At 39.4% G+C, this 23,764-nt stretch overlaps 1 protein-coding gene across 3 annotated transcripts in view; it reads left to right on the top strand.

Annotated features, from left to right (window-relative positions):
* LOC5568687 (protein lozenge) overlaps nt 1–22,723 on the top strand; it is a 135,097-nt gene extending 112,374 nt beyond the window's left edge. For 2 of the 3 annotated variants that reach the window (XM_021847331.1, XM_001658044.2), the window contains 2 exons: nt 21,590–21,745; nt 21,801–22,723. In XM_021847331.1, coding sequence (XP_021703023.1) covers nt 21,590–21,745; nt 21,801–22,378 — 734 coding nt within the window. In that variant the 3' untranslated portion in view covers nt 22,379–22,723. The remainder of the gene's footprint in view (nt 1–21,589; nt 21,746–21,800) is intronic. The other variant, XM_021847344.1, reaches the window with a different exon arrangement.
* Nucleotides 22,724–23,764: the final 1,041 nt, after the last annotated feature.

A 23,764-nucleotide genomic window follows, 5' to 3' on the forward strand; every position in this document is an offset into this window, starting at 1 on the left:
CAGTTTTTGTAAAAAGCAGATAAACAGGGTGGTGCTATTTTTATTTCGCCGAGTGTATTTGCATAAACTGTCCTCTGCCCAACACACGACAGATAGAAAAGACTTCACTAGGATGCCAATTACACACTACAGTGTGAGAAGGCCGGAGCATGGGGTGGGAAACAGGAACAGTTGCAACAGGGTCAGAATGCGAGATAGAACGGTCAAATAAAAGAGTAGCATGCACCATTGCACTTGTGGACCTATCCAGCTATGCACTTGCATAGAGCGAGCACAATATCCCTAGGATTGGATGTTAGAAATATAATTTTCGATTACCATTATAAATCGTGTCTCCTGTTGTTGGAAAGAGCTTTCGGTACGGCATGCTAATCTTCGGGGAGCGTCGTCAGCAGAAGCCTTCAATTTATTTTAGGAAACCAGTTGGAAATTGAAAATGTGATTTCGGTTGATGAGAAGCGATTATTGCCTATCACAAACCGTCATTAGTATATGTAGCAAAAGCTTGCACAGCTCAGTGCTATTCATATTTCCATCTGAGCTGAAAGCCAACCTGTACGCACAAAATGCAACGTGGCCGTATGCAAACGAATTGGGATGGGTTCCCTCAGTTTATAATTTGGAACATCATAATTTTTGTAACACGTTTCGGCTGCATCGTCAGTTATCCGTTAAATTGGTCAGTTATTTAATTTTTATCACGACATTTATCGCTGGTGATATACCAACAGCCATTGTCCTCGTAAAAGTGCATAAACTAAAAGCGAAAAAGTCGATATCATGGTCGGTGTTTAAACAGCAATTAAAAAGATAGCCTTTAAATAAGCTTGAAGAGCTTTTCCAACCAAAAACGCAAGACTGGTTATAATGCAATTGAAACTTCGGGCACTGATCAGATATGACATATTCTATCATTTTTTACTGAATTTCCTAGACTATGTTTTGAAAAAGGCCTATCAAATAAAGAGCTTTTCATGTTTTAAAAACTCTTTAAAAAACGGTGCATTAGATTACAATGCACTGGGAGAAACAATCATGGTAGATTATAGTTAGATTATACATAAAGTCGGTTTTCTTAACCTTTCGGTCGTCACGCAATTTTTTTTAACGCGAGTAGTCACGCATTGTACTTTGTACAACACCCTTGGTTTTGCGAATATCCCTGGAGTCTGACCACTTAGAAAGATGACGTCTTCTGCAAACTTTTCAGTAGCTCAAGGACTATCATAATTTTAGCTAAGAAATTCGAAATTTTACCACTAGGCAGCGCTAGTGAGCATGAAATTTGTGTTTCGCAGATCTTAGAATCCTGACCACTTAGAAAGATGGCGTCTTCGGAAAAGTTACTCGGCAACTCAAGGAACATCACTATTTGAAATAATTGATTCAAAACTTTGCCACCAGGCGGCGCTAGTGAGCATAAAACATTTGTTTCACAAATATCTCAGGAGCCTGATCACTTAAAAAAGATGGCGTCTTCGGCAGAGTTGCTCAGTAGATCAAATACTTTCTTTGTTTAATCCTTAAAGTTCGAGATAATGATGTAAAATAATGATAGGCCCTGGGCTTCTGAGCAACTTTCAAAATCCTGCAGTATCTGCAAAATAAAATTATGCTCACTAGTGCCGCCTGGTGGAAAAAAAACCAATTTCTTGGCTTTTCCGAAGACACTATCTTTCTAAGTGGTCAGGCACCTGAAATATCAGCAAACAAAAGTTTCATGCTCACTAGCGCTGCCTAGTGGCAAAATTTTGAATCAACTAGCTCGAACAATGATAGTCCTTACCTCGGATTTGTTCCCGCTAGATATCAGTATTTGGTCTATAATTTCATAATCGGAAGGTTTCAGTATATTCTATCGATGAAGTTTTTCCCATACATTTTATATGGGCTGAAATGTGTAGGAAAACGTGATTTTCATTTATTTCCTAAAATAGCTAAAAAGTGGAAAAAATCAAAATTTTACCGATGGAATATTTTATAACCTTCCGATTATGAATATATAACCTAATTACTGAGCTCTAGCGGAAATAATCCAAGGCACATTCAATTTGCATAAAATGTTGGTTTAGACATAGCGTGCAGCACCACACTCCGTCTGTATAATCTAAAGCGAACTGACGAGACGTTAGGAGTCGCGAATAGCAAGTTCGGGAATCCAAGTTTGCGTAATATCTGATTTTGATATCAAGTAAGGTGCCGGTACCAATGGTTGTAATGTACCAGTAGATTGGACTATGGAATCAAATGTACATTTTTCGATAAAAACGACATGTGCTATTTTTGGTGGATAGATCGCTAGATAACATGGGGCCCAGATAGTCGTGGGTCGTGGGTTCAAATCCCACCGGTCGAGGATCTTTTCGGGTTGAAAACTTTCTCGACTTCCCAGGGCATAGAGTATCTTCGTACCTGCCACACGATATACACATGCTAAAATGGTCATTGACATAGTAAGCTCTTAGTTAATAACTGTGGAAGCGCTCATAAGAACACTAAGCTGAGAAGCAGACTCTGTCCCAGTGGGGAAAAAGAAAAAGATCGCTAGTTTAGTCGATTTGCCAAATTTCAGCTCTTTATTTTATCAAAAAGTCATATAAATAATTAAATTGACGCAAAAAAAATTGCTCCCTTGCACCAGTAGTTGCCGTCGTGTTCCAGTAGTGGATCAACGGATGGAAGCAGTTTTTTAAATGGCTGTATAAAAATTAAGAAACGTCCCAGAGATGATATTTATGCTTCATTCGAAAGGTATTAGTTGCTTTTCAGAGGGAAAAATTTTAAACCTGTGTAAAAATTTAGCATTTTGTTTAAAATTCCTTGCATCATTTTCGAGCGTCTACTACTGGAGCACTAGTGCAACTACTGGCACACGTGTACAGTGGCTCAAACGATTTTATGTTAAAAAGTTAGTTTTATCACTCTTATTATATTTTTCCCAAATAGTAGAAATTAAAATCTTTCTGCTGACGCCAGAAGATTTCTGTTAAGGCTTTTCGTTATTTTGTTATGATTTTTTATAGCTTAGGTATAGCACTAATGGCACCGGCACCCTACATCAACAATTTGCGATTTCGAACTGTTTCTCAAATCGTTGAAGATGAAAAATTCTGATAAAATGTGTTCAAGCATTTGACTATTCTAGTCTATATGGCCAAATCTAGGGCTAGACTTCAGCATTGTTTATAAAAATATATACAATGAAAGGTACGGTTTTCAGAAAGTTGATACCAGTTGTTATTATTTTTTTATTTGCGACATTTTACACCAGTTGTGGCATTCATGTCGACTTTTTTACGTAGTTTGACATCAAATATATCTTGTGTTGAAACATTTGAAACTATTGAGGGATTCCACGGAGGCATGCAAGTCGATTCTGATCGACCATTTCAAAAATATCTGAAACTTTGCACAGTTTTTCAGTTCCATCTAAATCGTCATTTTCCGATATCAAATCTTCAAGTTGAGTCACGACTAACTTTTCAAAAGGGTGTATGTGAAAATGGTTCAAAAATATTCAAAAAGCTGCACAGCAAAAACGGTTCGTTCGATTGTTAGACAACTTAAGAAACAAAGTTAGACAACTAAATAAAGATTCAAAAAAAAAATACACACAGTAAAAAAAAAATTTTTTTGCATTAAAAAACATCATTCTTGTCACAAAACTCAAATATCTCAAAACCCTATCGGAATACCAACGTAATTTTTTGAGGGAAAACGGTCCATTATATTAGCTATCTACCATAAAAATTTGGTGATGGTAAGCCAATAAACAAAAAAGTTATGACATTTCAAATATTTCACAAATTTGACACTTAGTGAGAAACCTCTTCAAATTAGGACCTGAGGATGTGGAAAATACAGACTACGATGAGGTAATTATGAATATGAAGGAAAGGTTCTCGAATCTAGCCACGACAAGGAAAGAAAAATTATTGATTTTGTCGATGCTGCCAAACTCGTGGTCTATTCAAGACGCCATTGATGAGTTCAAAACCAATAGAAATACAGCAAAAGAGGCAAAACAATTCTAAAATAACTGTCTTGCAACCAAAAATGCTAGGTCGAGTACTTCATTAACAGATGAGACAAAAGAAAAAATAATTCAATATTTTGAAGACGATGAAGTAAGTAGAGCTATGCCTGGCCAAAAAGATTATGTATCTGTAAAAAAAGATGGAAAGCGTCAAGCAATCCAAAAACGATTAATGATGACTACTTTGAAAGAAGCGTATACACGCTTCAAGGAAATTAACGAAAATATTAAGGTAGGTTTTTCCTCATTTACAAGCCTTCGTCCAAGGCAATGCAAGCTTCTATCCATTTCAGGAACACATAATGTTTGTGTGTGCACAACACACGAAAATATTAACCTAATCTTACATAGTTTGAAAAGAATCAATTTATCAAAGGATATTAAAATGTTAACTGGTAGTCTTTTGTGTGAAAATACAACATCAAATTGCTATCTACGATCTTGTTCGGATTGTCCAGATTCTTCATCATTGAAAAATACTTTATTCGCTGAGTTTAAAGAAAATTATATTGATCAGTTATCATTTGAGCAATGGGTGACCACGGATAGGTGTGACCTAGAAACTATTGTAAAACCTGTAGATGAGTTTGTGTCATTTTTTTGCTTGAAATTAGAAAGTTTAATTCCTCACGACTTTATTAAAACAGAGCAATCCCGCTTTTTAAAAAATACGAAAAATACATTACAAGATGGTGAATTTTTAGTCATTTGTGATTTTTCTGAAAACTATAGCTTTGTATTGCAAGATGAAGTGCAGTCCCATCACTGGAACGTACAACAAGCTACAATTCATCCATTCGTCATTTATTTCAATGGAAGTACGCAAATTGAACATTTTAGTTTTATTGTAATTTCCGAAGATTTAAGACACGACTCAGTATCTGTAAATTTGTTCATTGCCAAAATGATTAACTTTTTACGCGTTGATAAGGATAAAGAAATCAGAAAGATATATTTCATGTCTGATGGAGCAGCATCGCAGTACAAAAACCGTAAGAATTTTTCGAGCATATGTCAATTTAAATCAAAGTACGGAATTGATGCAGAATGGCATTTCTTTGCTACGTCACATGGCAAAGGTCCTTGTGATGCTATTGGAGGAACCATAAAGCGCATAGCCACAAGAGCAAGTTTAGCCAAAGAACGTGAGCATCCAATTAAAACTGCAAAAGAACTATTTGATTGGGCGAATCGCAGAAAAGAAGAAGATTTAACAAAATTATCATTTTGTTTTACTACTACTGAAGAGTACGAATTGACGGCATCAGAGCTCAGCGAGCAATATAATAACGCGAAAACGATCCAAGGAACCCAAAAATTTCACTGTTTCATTCCATTGTCAGAAAATAAAATTAAAGCAAAACTATACTCGAACTGTACTGATAATGATGCAAAAGTGTTCGATATTGTAAAAAAATTGAATAACAATAAATAAATAAATAAGTATTAATAAAATGTTTTCATGATCTTATAACGCATACCCAAATCCAAAACTTTTAAAGTTTATATATAACATTTAGAAACTCATCGATCATACTCTAAAAAAAATATCCTGGTAAAAAAAATATTTTCGTGTAATTCATTTTAATTTATACATATAAACATATACATATAATATTTATACATATACATAATATTTATACATATAATATACATAATACTAATGAATACATGAAAACGACTTGTTTAATTCACGCAAGGCCCTTAACAATAAAATCAGCAACAAACTGCGGTTCCCGTAATAATTTACACCGAAAAAAATTTTTTTTTCTACTAAATGTGAATATTGTGACATGTTTGAAATGTCATAACTTTTTTGTTTATTGGTTTACCATCACCAAATTTTTATGGTAGATAGCTAATATAATGGACCGTTTTCCCTCAAAAAATTACGTTGGTATTCCGATAGGGTTTTGAGATATTTGAGGTTTTGTGTCAAAAATTATGTTTTTTAATGCACAAAAAAAAAAAAAATTTACTGTGTGTATTTTTTTTGGAATCTTTATTTAGTTGTCTAACTTTGTTTCTTCAGTTGTCTAACAATCGAACGAACCGTTTTTGCTGTGCAGCTTTTTGAATATTTTTGAACCATTTTCACATACACCCTTTTGAAAAGTTAGTCGTGACTCAACTTGAAGATTTGATATCGGAAAATGACGATTTAGATGGAACTGGAAAACTGTGCAAAGTTTCAGCTCAATAGAAAAAAATGAATTAAAAAATTTACCAAATTTTGGTGCTGGTGCTTGGAATCACTCTATTAGAAATGTGTGAGTTTTAGAGACTTCACTTACGGTCCGATAGGGAACCATAAGTGGTACACTTTTCCTATGTATAATTTTATTATAACTATCTATGATTTTCTCGCAGTGTATTTTTTTTTCTAATGGTCCTTGGTATCAATGTCTTCAAAGACACTATTTAATTCACATGCACCGTTATTGTATTCAAATTTCAAATTATAAACAATATTTGCTTCGATAGGCCTTTTCCAAAACGTAGTGATGAAATTTAGAAGAAAATTGATGGGATGTCTTACATAAGATAGCTATGAAGGCAAATTGTATTTTTTTAATGCAGAATAACGTAGCATCTGCGCGATTTGCGTTTTTATCTGGCAATATATCGCATAACAATTTGAATGACTTGGTCTGCTTTTTATTTCAAAACGTAAAACTGTTTCGAAATCGTCAGTTTTCTTTCTCCAATCAGAGGCACGACGCATTTCCATTAAGATTATGCACCATCGTTTCAGCCACGCTCAGTTCAGAAAAAGAAATGCAGTATCGGGGAATCGATTTCTGAAAGAGTTTCAAGCTTGTGCACCACGCAACATAATTATATATATTTTGCAACAGATGGTTTCTGCCGTCCATTCGAAAACTGGTGGTGCTCGTGTTCCAAAGATTCATTCAGAAGCGATTCCATATTCAGTGCACGCCGTCGTTCGGCAAAAGCTACAACAAATGACCTGAGGGGTCAAAGGAACAGATATGTTTGCGTGCTGTCAATGGGTTTCAATATCTGCAGCTACCAGCTACTGACTGCCTGAAAATACGATATCGATAGAGCCTTTTCTGTGAGGTTGGTGAATGGTGGAGACCAGAAATGGAGTACAAGATTTTCATATGGCACAACGATCGTTGAAATGAGAGAACCAGATGCTTATGGTGTATTATTAGGCTCATTTCGGAGATGGAAAATTTTCCACTAGAGTTGGTAAGCGAGATCTGCTTAAAATGTTGCAAGTGTTGAATAACACAAAAAAAGAAGGAATTGAAAATGAAGAAATTTGAAGCGTGGCATGTTATTAAATGTTCATTTATGTGGACGATAGATGAACTTTCATGGTTTTGTAGGAAACCACCTACTTTTCCAAATATAACTTTAAATCTAGTTTCAGTGAATTTATGCAATTTCCTATCAATTCTCTCTTTGAAAAGTTATACAAAATCGGGCATTTCTGTATCAACACATCATGTGTGTAATTTTAACATATCCTTCTTCTTCTGGTTGGCATTACGTCCTTACTGATACAAAGCAAACTAAGTGTTCAATGAGCACTTCCACAGTTGTTAACCGAGAGCTTTCTTTGCAAAAGTTGCCATTTTCGCATTCGTATATCGTGTGGCATGTGCGACGATAATCTATGTCCAGGGAAGGCAAGGAAATTTCCATTAAAAAAGATCCTGAACCAACCGGGAATCGAACCAAGGACACCTTCTTGGCTTTGCTTTGCATCAACGGAAGGCCCCCTGGGAATTGCGTAAAGAGTTGTTTCACGAACAATGTTTTTCAATAAAGTCTCCAATTACAAAACGTTTAGCCTTATTTCAAGTCGATTTCTTCAAGCAGTTTGAAAAATATAAGCTTGCTGTCTAGTGCATTAATAAGGCAGATAAGGAGCTATGAAAGTATGTTTACTAAGCTGTATTTTAACAAAAACACCACAAGTTTCAAATGAAATTCCAAGCGATTATGTCAATGGACGAAATAGGATCTCTCTCGAGTTTCGATCCAGGTCACACTCACCTTTGGAAAATAGCACGCATTCCGTAGAAACGTTGTTTCTTCCTCTTTTGCCACGGTAAGTGAATTTCAAATTGGAATGGAGAAAGATCAATAAAAGATCACAGCATATTGACACTAGAGTATCAACATAATTTCTGTGCATTATTGATTATTTTCGTGTTAAGGCAAAATACCTTCCAGTTGCTTGACTCACATAAGTTAACCGTAAGGAAAGACAAGAAACATGAAATATGTTAATATATGCCCCATAAAAGTTGATAAAAAACGGCTGTATTAACCGCAAAAGTGATTATTTATTTCCGTTCTCTCGCCTCTGCGTCGATATTATTTGTCTCACTTTTACTCGCTGACCAGACCAGAGATGCGATACGGTTCCAGCCTGGAAAAGACTAATTTAATTTTATGCCGCCATTGCCACTAGCTGCCAGCACCTTTGTTTCAACAACACGGCTCGTAGTCGGTAATGACTTATTCGTGATTGATCGAATCCATCCGTTTGCTTCTCGGACCCTCGATCTTCGATTACATCCCAGTGATTTCTATGCCTATTAGGGTGGTTCAAAAATAGTGTTTGCTCCACACCACATATTTGGTTTTAGGTCAGTTGTGAGTGTCCTTCCAAAGTTTGAGTTGAAAACTAAGCTTGCTCAAGCCCTCCAAAGTTTGTATGGTTATTACTATGGGAAAAGCAAACAATTTGTTCAATCGGTCAAAGTATTTGCCGATGGGCTCTTGAGGGTTAGTATTATGCGGATACTGTAAGATACATTTCTCAGCTGCAGATTTGCAAGACAATTTGGGGCCTTCCTTAACCGAGTGTTTAGAGTCCGCGGCTCCAAACCGAAGCCATGTTTAAGGTGTCTGGGTTCGATTCCCGGTCGGTGCAGGATCTTTTCGTAATGGAAATTTCCTTGACTTACCTGGGTATAGATCATCATTGAACTTGCCAACCGACATACGAATGTGAAAATGGCAATTTGGCAAAGAGAGCTCTCAGTTAATAACTGAGGAAGTGTTCATTGAACACTTAACTGAGAAAAAGGATCTGTCCGAGTGAGGACGTAATAAATGAAATAAATCAATAACTAATTTTTGAGATACCCGATTTCAATATAGTCTTGTGCAAAGTTGTTGCTGATGACTTCGATTAACAGAATGACATTGAGCTCTATTGAGCTAATTCTAAATTTTGGGAGGCCACTCAGAATCAGAATTGGGATCGAATAAATGGTATGTAGCAAAATCTAAATTCTGAACCGCCCTAATGCCTATGCCGATGATACCGCGCACTTGTCCCGCCACCGAACCACACCAACTACGATGGCCGATAGTCGCGGGAAAACGTTGAATGAAATAGTTTTTCTTTTTTTTTTTTCATTCATTCGCTCCGATTCCGAGTTTCCTTCGGAAGGGTCAGATTCATTCATAAAAGTTTGATGCGATGTATACCTAGGCGACGATACTAATTTCGTTTGGAATTTCTTATTTCGCGCTTGACCGACGCTGGACGAAACGCGCCACCGCCGCCAACAACGGCGGCTTGTAAAGGCTGTTAACTAGCAATCCATTGATTGGATATCATGTTTAACAAGCCGATTACATCTCACGGATTGAAATTTATGTAATTCTAGCTAGTCATGCTGTGGCGTGTTTGGAAGTGTTACATTTATAGAAACATAAGTAGAATTATATGTATTACAAGTTAGATTTAAGTTAGTATGCTTCTTACTGGCGCCATACCAAGCACAAATACACTTACTTAGCAAAAATAGGTAAAGGATCCTGGGCTTAGACTGTATTCGAATAATCTTGCTGAATATTTGTTTAGAACAAGATTGCTGAAATTAAAAAATGGGGCTTGGAAAAATGGAAGTTAGTTAGTTTCTGAAATTATCTTGAAATACTTCTGTTACTCTATTGTTATCTCTATTGAAAATGCTCAATCTAAGCTTTAAGAAATGTTTACGAGTTTGTCTGATTCATTGATAGGAAATATATCATGACGCATGAATCAATGCTATTGTTAACCCGTAGATGGTTGGATGCATCACACACTGCAACTTATTGCGACAGTCATTGACGCAACCATGGTTCTCCTTGTTATGGGCGTGTATCTTCTGTACTCCTTGATCGAATATAATTCCATCGAATGTTAGTCCAACTTATTGTTTCAAATCGCATGTAGTTAGTAGTGCAAAGTGGTACGTGCTTCCAATCACATCTCAATCGTGATGTATTACAAAATTGCGGAAATATTACCGCTTCTATGTCCTGAAATAGCACTGAAATATTATGGTATCAGGTATCGCCATTTGAGAGATTTGTGCCGTCGCCATATTTGAGCCTATTTCATCATCTACCCGATGGGAGAGGAAAGGGAAGGGAAAGATCAAGCTCTTTTGATTAACTTCGGCAGTGGGGTTTTTTGAAAGCTACGGAGCTCATATTTGGCCACAACATTCGTCGTACTAATGTGCTTCATATTGCAAAGTTTCAGGAAATTCGGCCGAGAAAAACCCCCCATGCCAAAGTGAATCATGGAAGTGCCCAAGTGGTTCTGCACCCTATAACCATATTCATATTAGGATACTGAAGAGAAGAACTTTAACTAGGTGTGTTTGTAAGCATTCAAACATGTTCTGTAATAAGACCATGCCATCAGAGAAAAAAATTGAAACCTTTTTGTACTTTTCTTTCTGGCGTTACGTCCCAACTGGAACAGAAGCCTGCTATTCAGATAAGTGACCACATACCTTGATGGCTAAAGCATAGCGTCAGACCATTACCGGACGTTTTGTAGAACTCCATTTTCATCGGTCTTGAGCAATACTTTCCCAGTTGCCTCGAACGTTTAGGGTCGCCAGGTCGTCTTCCACTGCGTACAATGCGCGGGCTTCCACAAAGTCGCCTACCTCTATCTGGTTCCATGCTGAATATTATTTTTGCAATTCTTTCTTCTGACATTCTAAGTGACCAGCCCATTGAAATCTGCACTACACACCATTTTATAGTTTCCCACTGAATATTGTCCGCAGCACTTCACGCTAGAAATCACCCAAGGCTTCCCGATCTGTATCTTTCAACGTCCACTTTTCGTGCTCGTAGAGAGCCGACGCCGGAAGAATCAATGTTTTATACAGGACGATTTTGCAGGCTGGGTCCCTCTACAGCGCATGAAGTCCTCCTCCCTTGACATACAAACGATTCCAATAAGGTCGATATCGTCCGCAATGCCAAGGAGCATATGCGACCGTGTGATGATAGTACCGTTTCTCTGCATACTAGATCTCCTAAAAAATAAGAAATTGCTTCTACTTGCTTCAATCCATCAAACGTCACAAACGAGGCTGACACCTCATATGCAATCTAAATACATTATTTCGAACCATTTGGCGTTACACGTATCAGCCTAGTTAGTTTCGCCGGAAAACCATGCTTGGACATTGCTTCCCACAGCTCATTTCTTTTCACTGAATCTAATGCTGCCTTGAAATCAATAAACAGGTGGTGAGCGTACAAGTTATATTCCCAGAATTTATTTATCTAAGACAGTATTTTGTACGCCGAATTCAACAGGGTAATTTATTTCAAACAGCGCGCTTCAGTTTGTGCCCTTTTTTGTAGATTGGGCGTATAAGGCCATACAACCAACTGGTAGGCATTTCTTCTTTCATCCCAAACCTTCAGAAATACTTGGTACCATACTTTCAGTAAGTACTCTGTCGGTAAAGCAGCTCACTTCCGTGCTTGAGAAGCTCGACCGGGATCTTGTCCTTTCCTGACAGTTCTTCAGCTCGCTGACAGCCTTTTAAATCTTTCCTATGGTCGGTGGGCCCACAGCTTGACCATCTTCATCAATAGTCACCCTGTTTCTCGCTACATTTCCATTTTCGCCGTTCAAAATGCTCCTTCCACCTGGCAGTCACAGTTGACAACCGTCCTTCGCGCGCGATACACGTCTTTTCGCAAGCTCGTGCACACCTAGTGAAGTCGTTTTTCTGCTGTGAAACTTTTGCATTAAATGCAAAATGCATTCACACAGAAAAAATACGCTCGTCGTGGACTTCAGTGTCCTGCCGAAAAGGCCCGCAATCGAGCAAGTGGAAGAATTCCTCCAAAAGTTCGTCAAGCTCGACATGGCGGACGTGAGGAATATACAATTGCATACCCTCAAAAGTTGCGTTTTCATCGAGATGAACGATGCCGGTGTAGCCCCGCGGCTACAAAAACAACACCATCTCCAACACTGCTTCATTCGCGAGGGATTGAAGTACTATATTCCAATCTACGTAGATGGGCCTACTACTACAGTAAGGAACCATGACCTCCCGCCGCAGATGTCGAATACCGTCATTTGGGATCATATGGAGCAGTACGGCAAAATTATCTCCATCCACAATGAGGTATGGAAAAATTACTTCAAGGGGGTGCCGAACGGAGTCAGAGTAGTACGAATGAGGATGGAGAAAAAAGTACCGTCGTACATCGTGATCAACAATGAGCGCACATTCGTCTTTTACCCAAACACAAATCCGACTCATGAAACGCAACAACAACAACAACAACCAGCAAACACTCCTACAGACCGTACGACGATCGACGAACACCAGCACGTTATAGCAGATGGACCCCCGGCTGCAAGCGAATCCGATGAACAGAACGACAACAACGATGACGACGGTAGTAGCGCAAATGAAACCGATTTCGAGCAAGAATCTGCAGGCAAAACTAAAAGGCGGTTGTCAACGGAAACGTCTAGCAGCACGAAATAAGATAATCAACCGAAGCGAACGTGCAACCAGGGTGACCAGGAATGTGAAAGAACAATGGAAGAAGAATTTATCGAATCTGAATGGAAAGTCTATAATACTAGGTCTAAGAAAAAATAATGTAAATTTAGCTTTCGACATGAATGCACCAAGCGGTGTAAAATGTCGTAAATAAAACAAAACAAACAAACCTGGCAGCCACCACCGATAATACGGCGCAAATTCCTTTCTCAATATTGAGCGCTTCCACAGTTATTACCTGAGAGCTTTCTTTGGCAAATGCAGGCATTGCAGAATACGCTCTCATTTGAGTATGAAGCACGATCAAAGCAAGCAAAGAAAAACATCCCATCTGTTGCGGTCCACGATCGTCATTGTATCGCAAGGTGTAACAAGTATGATAAATGGAAGCAGCAAGCGAGAGCCCCAAAGAGAGAGCGATGATAAAATCCATTTTTCTCGCTTGTTTACCGTTGGGGGTAGGTGTTTTTCTTTACTGGCACGATAAACAATCCATGAACTTCCAATATCAATAGTGTCCCCCAGGCTTGGAGCATGTTTAGAGAGGTTTTATCATGCACTACTATCCCCCCAATCTGATCAAAGTTGTAGCAGTATACGATAAACAGTATCTCATAATGTGCAGCATGTTATGATAGTTACAGAGAGCGATACGTGAGAGATTCTCTCAATTTTCTCAGGATTCAATCCCTGGGCAAATGACAATTCTTTCATGTGTATATTATGTGGCAGGTACGAAGATACTTTATGCCATAGGAAGTCGAGAAAATTCCTAAACCGATAAAATCCTCGGCCTGTGGTATTTGAACCCGTGACCCTTAGCTTGGTCTTGATGAATAGGAGCATGATTACCACTATCGACTATCATGCGACGCCGTAATATACCGTTTTCTTGTTTGCTGCCAAGTACAGTAGCTTAACTGTGCACCAAGCAAGATACACAGATTATTTCACTAGTTTGCTAACAGGCTAATAAGTCGAATGCCGTTAATTATCATAATGATGCTTAGGCCTTGAAGTGGGAGTAAAGCCTACAAGAACATCTGGCGAAGCTCTATGCTTGCAACAAGGATCACATAAGCACATTCCGCAAACACCCTTATGCAGACTCACAAAAAAAAAAGACGTATTCAGAGAGCTAGACAGAAGCCGGTTTGCGAAACAAATAGGGCAAGGCAGAAGGGCAGAAGTCGATTCAATTGACAGCGAGCGTCCCTCTAGGTTCCATGCCCGGCCCAACTCTATGGAACGGAATGTATAATGGAGTCTAGACACTGCAGCTGCCCAGGAAGGTGAAGATTGTTGGTTTTGCGGATGATGTGTCACTAACGGTGATGGATCAGACGCTGGAAGAAGTGGAGATGTCGGTGATGGAAACAATTGACGCAATTCAGGGCTGGATGAGCGGAGTCCATTGCAGTTAGCTCCCCACAAAATGAAGGTGCTGCTAGTCAGCAACTGAAAGGCGCCAAGTTGATTACAGCCATGTTGATTACGCATGCGAAAATTCCGAGAAGGCAATGAATTCAATTGTTTGAACCATGCCAAACTTATGCAATCCAAGAAGTAGTTTGAGGCGTCTCCTAGCTAATGTCTCGTCATCGATACTGATGTATAGATTTCCTGCTTAGACAAGGCGCTGGAAACAATGCGGAAAGCTGAGCAGAGCGTTTCGGCTAATGACATTGATATTTGCGAATGCGTATAGTACGATATCGTCAGATGCTGTATGCGTTATAGCATCACTTTAGCTGAGAATATCGAGTTCCACCAACGAAACGTACGGAAGATGGTCAAAGTTTGATCTATGGCGAAGTGGTAGCACGAGTGGGAATACGGTGAAAGGAAGATGGACCTACCGGCCTAAACCTATCGACGTGAATGAATAGGAAGCATGGAGAGATGAATTCTACCTGACACAGTTCCTATCAGGTCATGGATGTTTCAGAAAGTATCTCTATAGATTCGGGTACACTGCTCAGACTGCCAGAACATCGAGGTGACACCACAGCACATAGTTTTTGACTACCCAAGATTCGCGGAAGTGCGGAACGAAATGCCCGGAAACAGCGGAGGAGATTTAAACCGCGACAACATCGTGAGGAAATGTGTCAATGCGTAAGTACGTGACTCTGTAATGCAAATCAAGCCATCGCTGCAATAGAAATGGCGAGAAGATCAGAAGGCTTCGGGTTGCGATTGGAGTAGGCTAGATCCTCTGCCGGAGATTAGAACGAGTAGTTCGAGTGTCACATACAGTCGCCTCTCCACAACTCGATATCGAAGGGACCATCGAGATAGGGAGAGATCGAGACAAACAACAAATCATGAATGAACACTAGATTGAAAATCACACCGATACTAGGAAATCAATAAACAAACAAACTTCATTTCGAGTTTCCAAATTCTTCTGAATCACATAAATCTGGTCTAGCCAACTTGTACCTTTGATAATGTTCATATAGAGAAGAGAGAAAATTGGGAACAAAAACTAAACAGGAATGCATCGACACATGGAGCTATCGAGATAAGGAGGATATCGAGATATGGAGAGAGAAATCGTATGCAGCATGGAGGGACTGAAGCAATTATCGACATAGGAAGAGATCTAGAGACACGGTGCCCCGACAGACCGTTATTATGTAAAAAATTGTCCATCAAATCTGAGTACAGGGCTCAATTCCTAAGGTCATTTTGCACCTCTGGGCCAATTTTAAAAAAAATCCCTAGGCGGAATCTCGAGAAATCATGATTTGAAGTTTTTGACTTAAAATCTAGATATAATTTATATACAAATTACACAATAGCGCCGGGAAAACCTAAAAAATATCGTCCAAAAAGACGTTTGGCCGTCTTAACTAGTATATAATTGTTATGAATGTTATATTTATAAATACGTTTAACTAACTTAACTAACCGGCGTGGTTTGAGTATGTTTTTATGTAGCTTAAACCAGTAAGCTTAGTTAAATGGAATGAAATCTAAAATACTCAATTTCAATTTACTGGTGATGCTTCGTTCGAAAAAAGTAAAGCTTTCAATGGTTAATATTATTTATTTACAGCTTGTTTTTAGACTTTCACACTAAGTGACCAGCCCACTGAAGTCTGCCGTATTCATTTGTTTTAAATATTATTTGCTTCTTTGTACGTCTTGTACTACTCTTGATATATACGTCAAGTTATTATACGTTAATTTTAACTTTACGTTAAAATTAACGTATTCTGTTTTCTCATCCACAACATGATTTTGACTACTCGGGGAACATCATTGTCACATGTCGGAAGTATCCTAAGATTTACAAAGTCTTCAACAATTTCAATGCCTAGTTCTATCCGAGTTTCAACATCACTTGGACTCTCACTCTCTTGCCCTGCTATCATGTATTTTTTTATTATTATAATTGAAAACTGATTTTTTTTCGAAACACTTTTCAGTTCACTTTCTATGGTCAAGCATCGCGATATCGTAAGATAGAAACATTACAGTAGTGTTTATTATTGCGAAATTATTCACGAAAGAGAGAATGGATGAAGTTAGATAAGCTTTTATTAGGCAACAGTGTAGAAATGTAATTTGCCATTGCAAGTAACGGGTTCTCAAGCTAATTAAGTAATCCGTAAAAGTTGATAATCGTAGCCAGAACAAGTGTTTTTACTGCACGGGAGACATAATTGTCACACGTCCAAGGCTCTTCGACAATTTCAACTACATCCCCTTCAAGCACTGCCTCAGCCACAACACAACTGAACATGCTTCTTTCTCTTCATGCAATCATGAACATTTGGGTAGGTTGAATGGCATCACAAGCTTATCTTAGTTGTGTGTCTTCCCGTTCAACTGCGCTGCCAATAAAGTCATCGCCTACAAAGCCTGCAAAAGTATATACTTCAGAATGTAATGGTGACTGGTAAATTTCGAAATGCATTTTCTATAATTTATGTAATATCACAAACGAAGTTAAAACCTCGTATGCAATCTATACACTTGATTGTATATATCAGCTTGATCAGCTTTCCCAGTTAATGTTAAAGTATTTCCTGCCACAAATAGATTTGCGTCACTGAGTCGAACGCGATCTTGAAATCAATAAACAGATGACAATGAATTATAAAAAACAAATTACATGGTATTAAGATAAGTAAGACAAGAACTAGGACTCCCAGTGATGTTGAAACTTTAGTAGTACTTATTGGGTTTTTTTATGAAGTTGTTGAAAACTATGTTAATCTTGGAACACTTTTGACATGTGGGAATGATGCTCTACGTGTAGTCAAAACCCTGTTGTGGCTAAGTATACAGAATACGTTAATTGTAACGTAAAGTACTGAGGACAATACTCGGTGGAAAACTAGACGTATACATCAAGAGTAGTACCATATGTATAAAGAAGCTAATATTTTCAAATAAAATAAATACGGCAGACTTCAGTGGGCTGGTCACGTAGTGTGAAAGTCGTAAAATGGGCTGTGAATAAATAATATTAACCTTTGAAAGTTTAAGTTTTATCGAACATAACAACAACATTATAGGAGGAGATCCCCCAGTGCCGGACAGCACCCAATACCGGACAAAGTCGAAACATTGAGAAATCATGGTCCAATCAAGATGGTGTATTAGTAGAAAAGAAAGCTTTTGTGTAGACTAATGTTTGCGTAGAATAACACATCCTTGAAATATGCATCCCTTTTTAAAAAAGTAGAAAAGTTTGAAAATCTTTAAAAAATTGACGTATCTTCTTAATTTTGAGCCTATTTAGTAATTATTTTGAAAACGAAAAAATACTTTGGATCCCGCAAGCATGATCGAACACAATCCTAATTTGATAGTATGAATGTATTTTGTACCATAATTGAAGTAAATATGGACAAATTACAATTTTGGTTAAGCACCTCCTGTCCCTCAGTTTCGGACAGCTTGATTTGTTATATGATATCTTTGTAATTATTGCATCAGTGTCTCAAAATACTTTCATTTTTCATGGGTTCCATCGACCATGGTATCAAACATGCAATACAATTAAGAAGAATGAACAATTCATAACAACATCGTAAAATGTGCTATTTTTCATCATATATGAAAGAGGTTTTTGATAGGCATCTTGCAAACTAAGAAAAATTCAAATTATTTTTGTAAATGTTGCAATTGCATTGAATTGGTAATTATAAACTATTTCTATAGTGTACACATTCAATGATGTTCAAATTTACAGAATTCGAGGCATTTCCAGATCGTGTCCGGTATTGGGTGCCACCTTTCAAGATCGATCAATTTGGTACTAAAATACATCATCAAAACTCAATGTCAAAATTCATATTTATATTTTCAAATTTATTTTTGTACACTATAAAAATGATAATATTTATCATAAATGGGTAACACGAGCCTATCAAATCAATATTTTTCGAATTATGAATTTAGTGGCTTAAGTGTCCGGTACTGGGGGATCTCCCCCTATTGAAATTTAGTTTTTTAGATTTCATTCAATTGAACTAAACTTACAGGTTTAAGGCATATAAAAACATACTCAAACCAGTCTGGTTAGTTAAGTTAGTTAAACATATTTATAAATATAACCACTATAACAATTATATACTAGTTAAGAACAGTTTGGCCGTGTTTTTTAGCGATATTTTTTTAGGTTTTCACGGCGCTATTGTGTAATTTGTATATAAATTATATTGAAATTTAAAGTCAAAAACTTCAAATCAGGATTTCTCGAGATTCCGCCTAGGGATTTTTTTTAAAATTGGTCCAGAGGTGCATAATGACCTCAGGAATCGAGCCCTGCACTCAGATTTGATGGACAATTTTTTTACAAAATAACGGTCTGTCGGGGCACCGTGAGAGATGTAGAACATCGAGATGTGGAGAGTCGACTGTATTATCGGTGATGGGTGGTCGGGGCACCTGCGCACCGGAAGTCTTCTTTCACCGGAATCGCAGGACTGACCACGGCATCAAACCGACCAGCATCTAGTCAACTGTAGGGGTTGACTAGATTCGCTTCCGGGGACTAGTTGAGTAGATCGCGAAATAGCACCGGCAAATGGTCTTTGGGGAGCCTGTGAACCGGAAGTTTCCCTCGGCTGTAATCGCAGGACCGACCTCGGTATCTACCCAGCCAGCTTCGGAGTAGACTTAGTCCACCGTCGGGGACTAGCTGAGTAAATCATGAAATAGCATCGGCAAAAGGTCTCCTGTGAAGCAGAAGTTTCTCTCTACCGGAATCGCAGGACCGATCTCGGTATCTGCCCGAATAGCATCGGATCGGGAGATCTTCCGCCGCTGGGGAAATCTTCGTCGGAGTAGCATAGATCCACCGCTGGGGACTATTCCGAGTAGTGTGTAGCGTATCACTGGCTTGAGTCGTTGATGCGTCAGTGAACCCGAAGCCATCCTCCAAGCGGAATCGCTGGACCGATTTCCATCGGATTAACCTTCATTGTCGGGAACTTCGCCGAGTAGTATCGATCACGACGAACCACCGGCTTTGGGTCGTCGGGGCGCTTGCAAATTGGAAGTTATCCCTTAACCGGAATCACAAAACCGACCTCGGCTCCCATCCGGTCTGCTCGAAGAGCATGACGAGTCTCACATGGCCCAGGCCAGTGTCCGGCCTCAAAATGTATGTGAGGTTGCAGAGAAAAATCGCAGTCAGAGCGAATAGGACAGGAGGTGACGAAAAGGCGTAGAGGCATTAACAAGCCCTCAGCCCCCCTGAAGTAACACCATGAGGAAGATCTAGGGGGATATCAGACTTTAAGCCCAATCCAAATAAAGGTGGCGTGGTACAGAGTTGTTTTCCCCTTTTTTCTGATACCACACTCAATACGTGTACATGTAATAGACCTTTGAGTGAGAGCTCAGAGCCGTATTAGGTGAAAGTTTCTAGCTTTGCTAGAAGTTTAAAAAATAAGAAGAACACAAAGTAATGCCTCGGCTGAACGAATGCGCGTTGAAGCGGAATATGATGACAAGCAAATTTGACTGAGAAATTTATACTATGTTTAGGCAATGCTTATCAAGTAATGATGTCGAATGTCAAGCATCCAGTAACACCATTTAATTTATTTAGTTAACATCTACACAGATAACACTGAATCAACAATTTCACGCCACAATACTCGGTTCGTGGCCGCATCTCTCCATCCTCGGTTCTGCCCCACGCTCGCCAAATCGTATTCTTCCAGCTTTGGCCACCTTCTGAATACTGGGTTCGCCGTAGAGTTGGACGAGCTCGTGGTTCATCATTCGCCGCCACTCATCGTTCTCCTGCACACCGTCGAAGATCGTCCTAAGCACCCGACGTTCAAAGACTCCAAGTGCTTGCAGATCCTCCTCGAGCATCGTCCACGTTTCATGCCCGTAGAGGACTACCGGCCTTATGAGCGTTTTGTACATGGTACATTTGGTGCGGCAGCTTCTTGTGGAGGCCATAGTAGGACCGACTTCCACTGATGATGCGCCTCCGTATTTCACGACTAATGTTATTGTCAGCCGTCATCAAGGATCCAAGGTAGTCGAACTCGTCGACCAACATGGACGAAAGTATCCCCGTCTAATGTAACACTGCTACCTAGGCGAGCCCTGTCGCGCTCGGCCCCACCAGCTAGCATGTACTTTGTCTTGGCCGCATTCACCACCAGTCCAACTTTTGCTACTTCGAGTTTCAGGCGGGTGTACAGGTCTGCCACCTTTTCAAATGTTCGGCCGACGATGTCCATATCATCTGCGAAGCAAACAAATTGATCCAGTAACACCAGTGGAGATAAATGACGATAAGCTGAAGACGATCGTGATCGGTTTCAATTCAAAGCATTACCCAACCACACTATAAGTTGAAAAAATATTCAAGTTTTCGAGCTTATAACAGTTGCGAAAGGATTGGTCACTGTTGGTTCGTGAGCGTGGATGTGCAATGATAAGGATGGGAGCATCTTGACGGACGGACGAGAGGTGATCGAAAGGTGGAAGTAGTAATGCGATGCACACCTGAACGGCACTGAGAGCGCAGGCAATGAAGGTCGCAGACAACAGCAACAAAGGTGCTGATAAGGATGATAACGGAGCTGACCTCATATAAATGGCACGGAGAAGCTGGCGATTTCAGCATTGTTTTTTTCATAAAGGCCCAGGTCATCCGTCGTTTGTTACCTGTATTAAACGAGTTCGTGGCAAATTATCAAGCCGGCTTAGTTAACGGCTTCAAATTAGTTGGAATTTAAATTATAAACTGTGATAGAAGCAATGTAGTGTTGGAAGTTTTCAACAAACAAAACTATTCGGAAGATCTAATGTGTTGATTTACAATTGAAGTAAACTACAAAATCTCTCGCAAATATAAGTGCGGCTAAAACATGCACACATAATCCTTGGAAGCCCAGCAATGTTTATAGAGTAGTTACCAAAACATCTAAAACTGGGTTGTTACTTAATTGCATTTTCTCAGAACATAGTTTTTTTTTATATCCTGCAAATAAAGAATAAAGTATATGTTAATTAGTCCACAGCTCGGGAAGTCTCTCTTCTGCGCCTAAGGTAGCCAGTATTTATAGCTCAGAAATCCCGTAGGTACGAACAAGTAAAAGGTACCAGAGTCATAAGAAATATCACTTGAGATAGGTAGACATGACAAGTTTCTCTTTCTTTTCTTGTATAATATTCATCTCGTTTAATCTTCATAATAACCAGCAAACACTAATCTCAACTTATCCTGTTTTTGTTACAGATTACAGCAACGCAACCGATTGGCCAAATGGACTCAATTCTTCATCAACGTCGGCCTATGTTAGCAACTACTCACCACTTCAAACGACACCTCCTTCCTACGGTGGCTACGACCCATGTCCAATGGCAGAACATCCCAATTATAATCTTCCTGCAGGTTGGTGATACCATCTTCATATAGAATCTCATTTCTAACTAATCTTATACCGCAGTTCTTCCAGATACCGCACAAACATACCAGGACTATTATAGCATTCCACCGGCGTCCGGGTCCACTCCGCACCAAGCCATGTCCCATGGTTACGTATCGAAAACGACTGATCTGGATACGTCCTACAACCCGTACAGCCAGTGGGCCAACGGATATGGAAGCTACCAGTACAACGCACCCTGCCCTCCTCCTTTGCCACCGCCTCAACCGCAGTATCCTTCCACTGCACCCGCCATGGTTCTTTGTCCGCAAATGTTTAGCACCGTGAATCAGAATCAAATCCACGTGCACCTACACGGGACCGGCAGTGAAAAGCTGGAGCAATATCTGGGATCCGAGAACGGATTTAGCATCAACTCGATCTCCTCCGGTGGCATAAGACCGTCGGCAGTACCAGGGATTGAAATTGGCATAGCAACTCACGACAGCAGTTTAGTCAGTAACGATGGCAGCCATCAAGCGCAGCAGCAACCACAACAGCAGGAGCAGCAGCATTCAGCAGTGGAAGTCAGCGAACAGCAGGACAGCCGAGAAGAGGCTGTGACTGGCGATCCTAGTAGTGTTTGGCGACCCTACTGATGCTACGAGTTTTAAAAGTGCGTCGGATTATCCGATGATGCTTTGACGGAATCTACTAGATGCAGAACAGAGGCACAATGACCAACCAATCGCTCAAATGTTTTCGATTGTATAAATCGTACTCTCCATATCTTATAGTAGTTAATTTAGATTAATTGACGTTTAGTGTAAAGAGAATTACAAAATTGCTAGTAGAAAAATGATTATACAAATGGTAGATTATGTTATTTGTCGGGGAAGATACGTTCGACGCAAATAGGAACTTGAAAACTTTTTTCGTAAGAGTCGGAATAAATTATTGCAACACTTTGGTTTCCTCAATGTTTAATGGAAATTGAAAAATAAGTTTGAAGGCACCTTCATTATTTAATTAGAGAACGCCCAGAATGAAAGAACCATAGTTACCATGAGCTCCATCAGTTTCAAAAAAGCTTATTTGCATAGACATGCCGCAAGAAATGTTAACTGTATTCTTCTTCTTCTTCTTGACATTACGTCCTCACTGGGACGAAGCCTACTCCTCAGCTTAGTGTTCGATGATCACTTCCAAAGCTATTAGCTGAGAGCTTTCTTTGCCTTAGTTGCCATTTTCGCATTCGTATATCGTATAGCAGGTACGATGATACTCTATGCCCATACGAAAATATCCTGGACCTACTGGGAATCAAACCCAGAAACCTTCAGCATGACTTTGCTTTGTAGCCGCGAACGCTAACCACTAGGCTTAGGAAGGCCCATGCATTATTAACGCTTTTATTTATCCGGCTCCCTTGGGCGATGACAAATCTTGTACATATTTGACTTTTTTACAGATTGTATCCTATATGTAGTCATATTTATAAAACAATTGCGTCATGATAGCTGCCTTGGATCCCGATAACCAAAAATGATCATAATAAATCTTGAGGCTGTTTAGTGGAATAAGTGAATGAAAACCGAATTTAGTACTACAGTCAGGTCTTCTATAAGACGCTGCCACCTACTTCACTCCCACCGCAGTTTGTCAGCTGCCATTCGATTGATTCGAGTGATTCAAGTTCAGACTTTGCTCCAATCTCAAATAAAAACAACAGCTTCATACGGCTGAAAACAGCTGAGAAAGTGCAGTGGGAGGCCGTTTTCAGTGTTGTGTACTAGACTCGGCTTGAAGAAATCTATCGAATTCACACAGTTTATTCTTCAAGAAGGGGATGGTACACAAATTATGCCACGCTAAATTTCAACTTTTCCGACCCCCTCCCCCCCTTTGTCACACTTTTTGTATGAGCCCTCCGAAAATTTTGTAAGGCTTGTCACGCTTGGTTTGACAATCCCCCCCCCCCCCCCTCTTGGAGCGTGACGTAATTTGTGCATGATCCCAAGGTATAAAGCGATAATTGCCTTGCC

The sequence above is a fragment of the Aedes aegypti genome, chromosome 1 (genome assembly GCF_002204515.2).
Source record: "Aedes aegypti strain LVP_AGWG chromosome 1, AaegL5.0 Primary Assembly, whole genome shotgun sequence".
In the NCBI taxonomy this organism is placed as follows: Eukaryota; Metazoa; Arthropoda; class Insecta; order Diptera; family Culicidae; genus Aedes; species Aedes aegypti.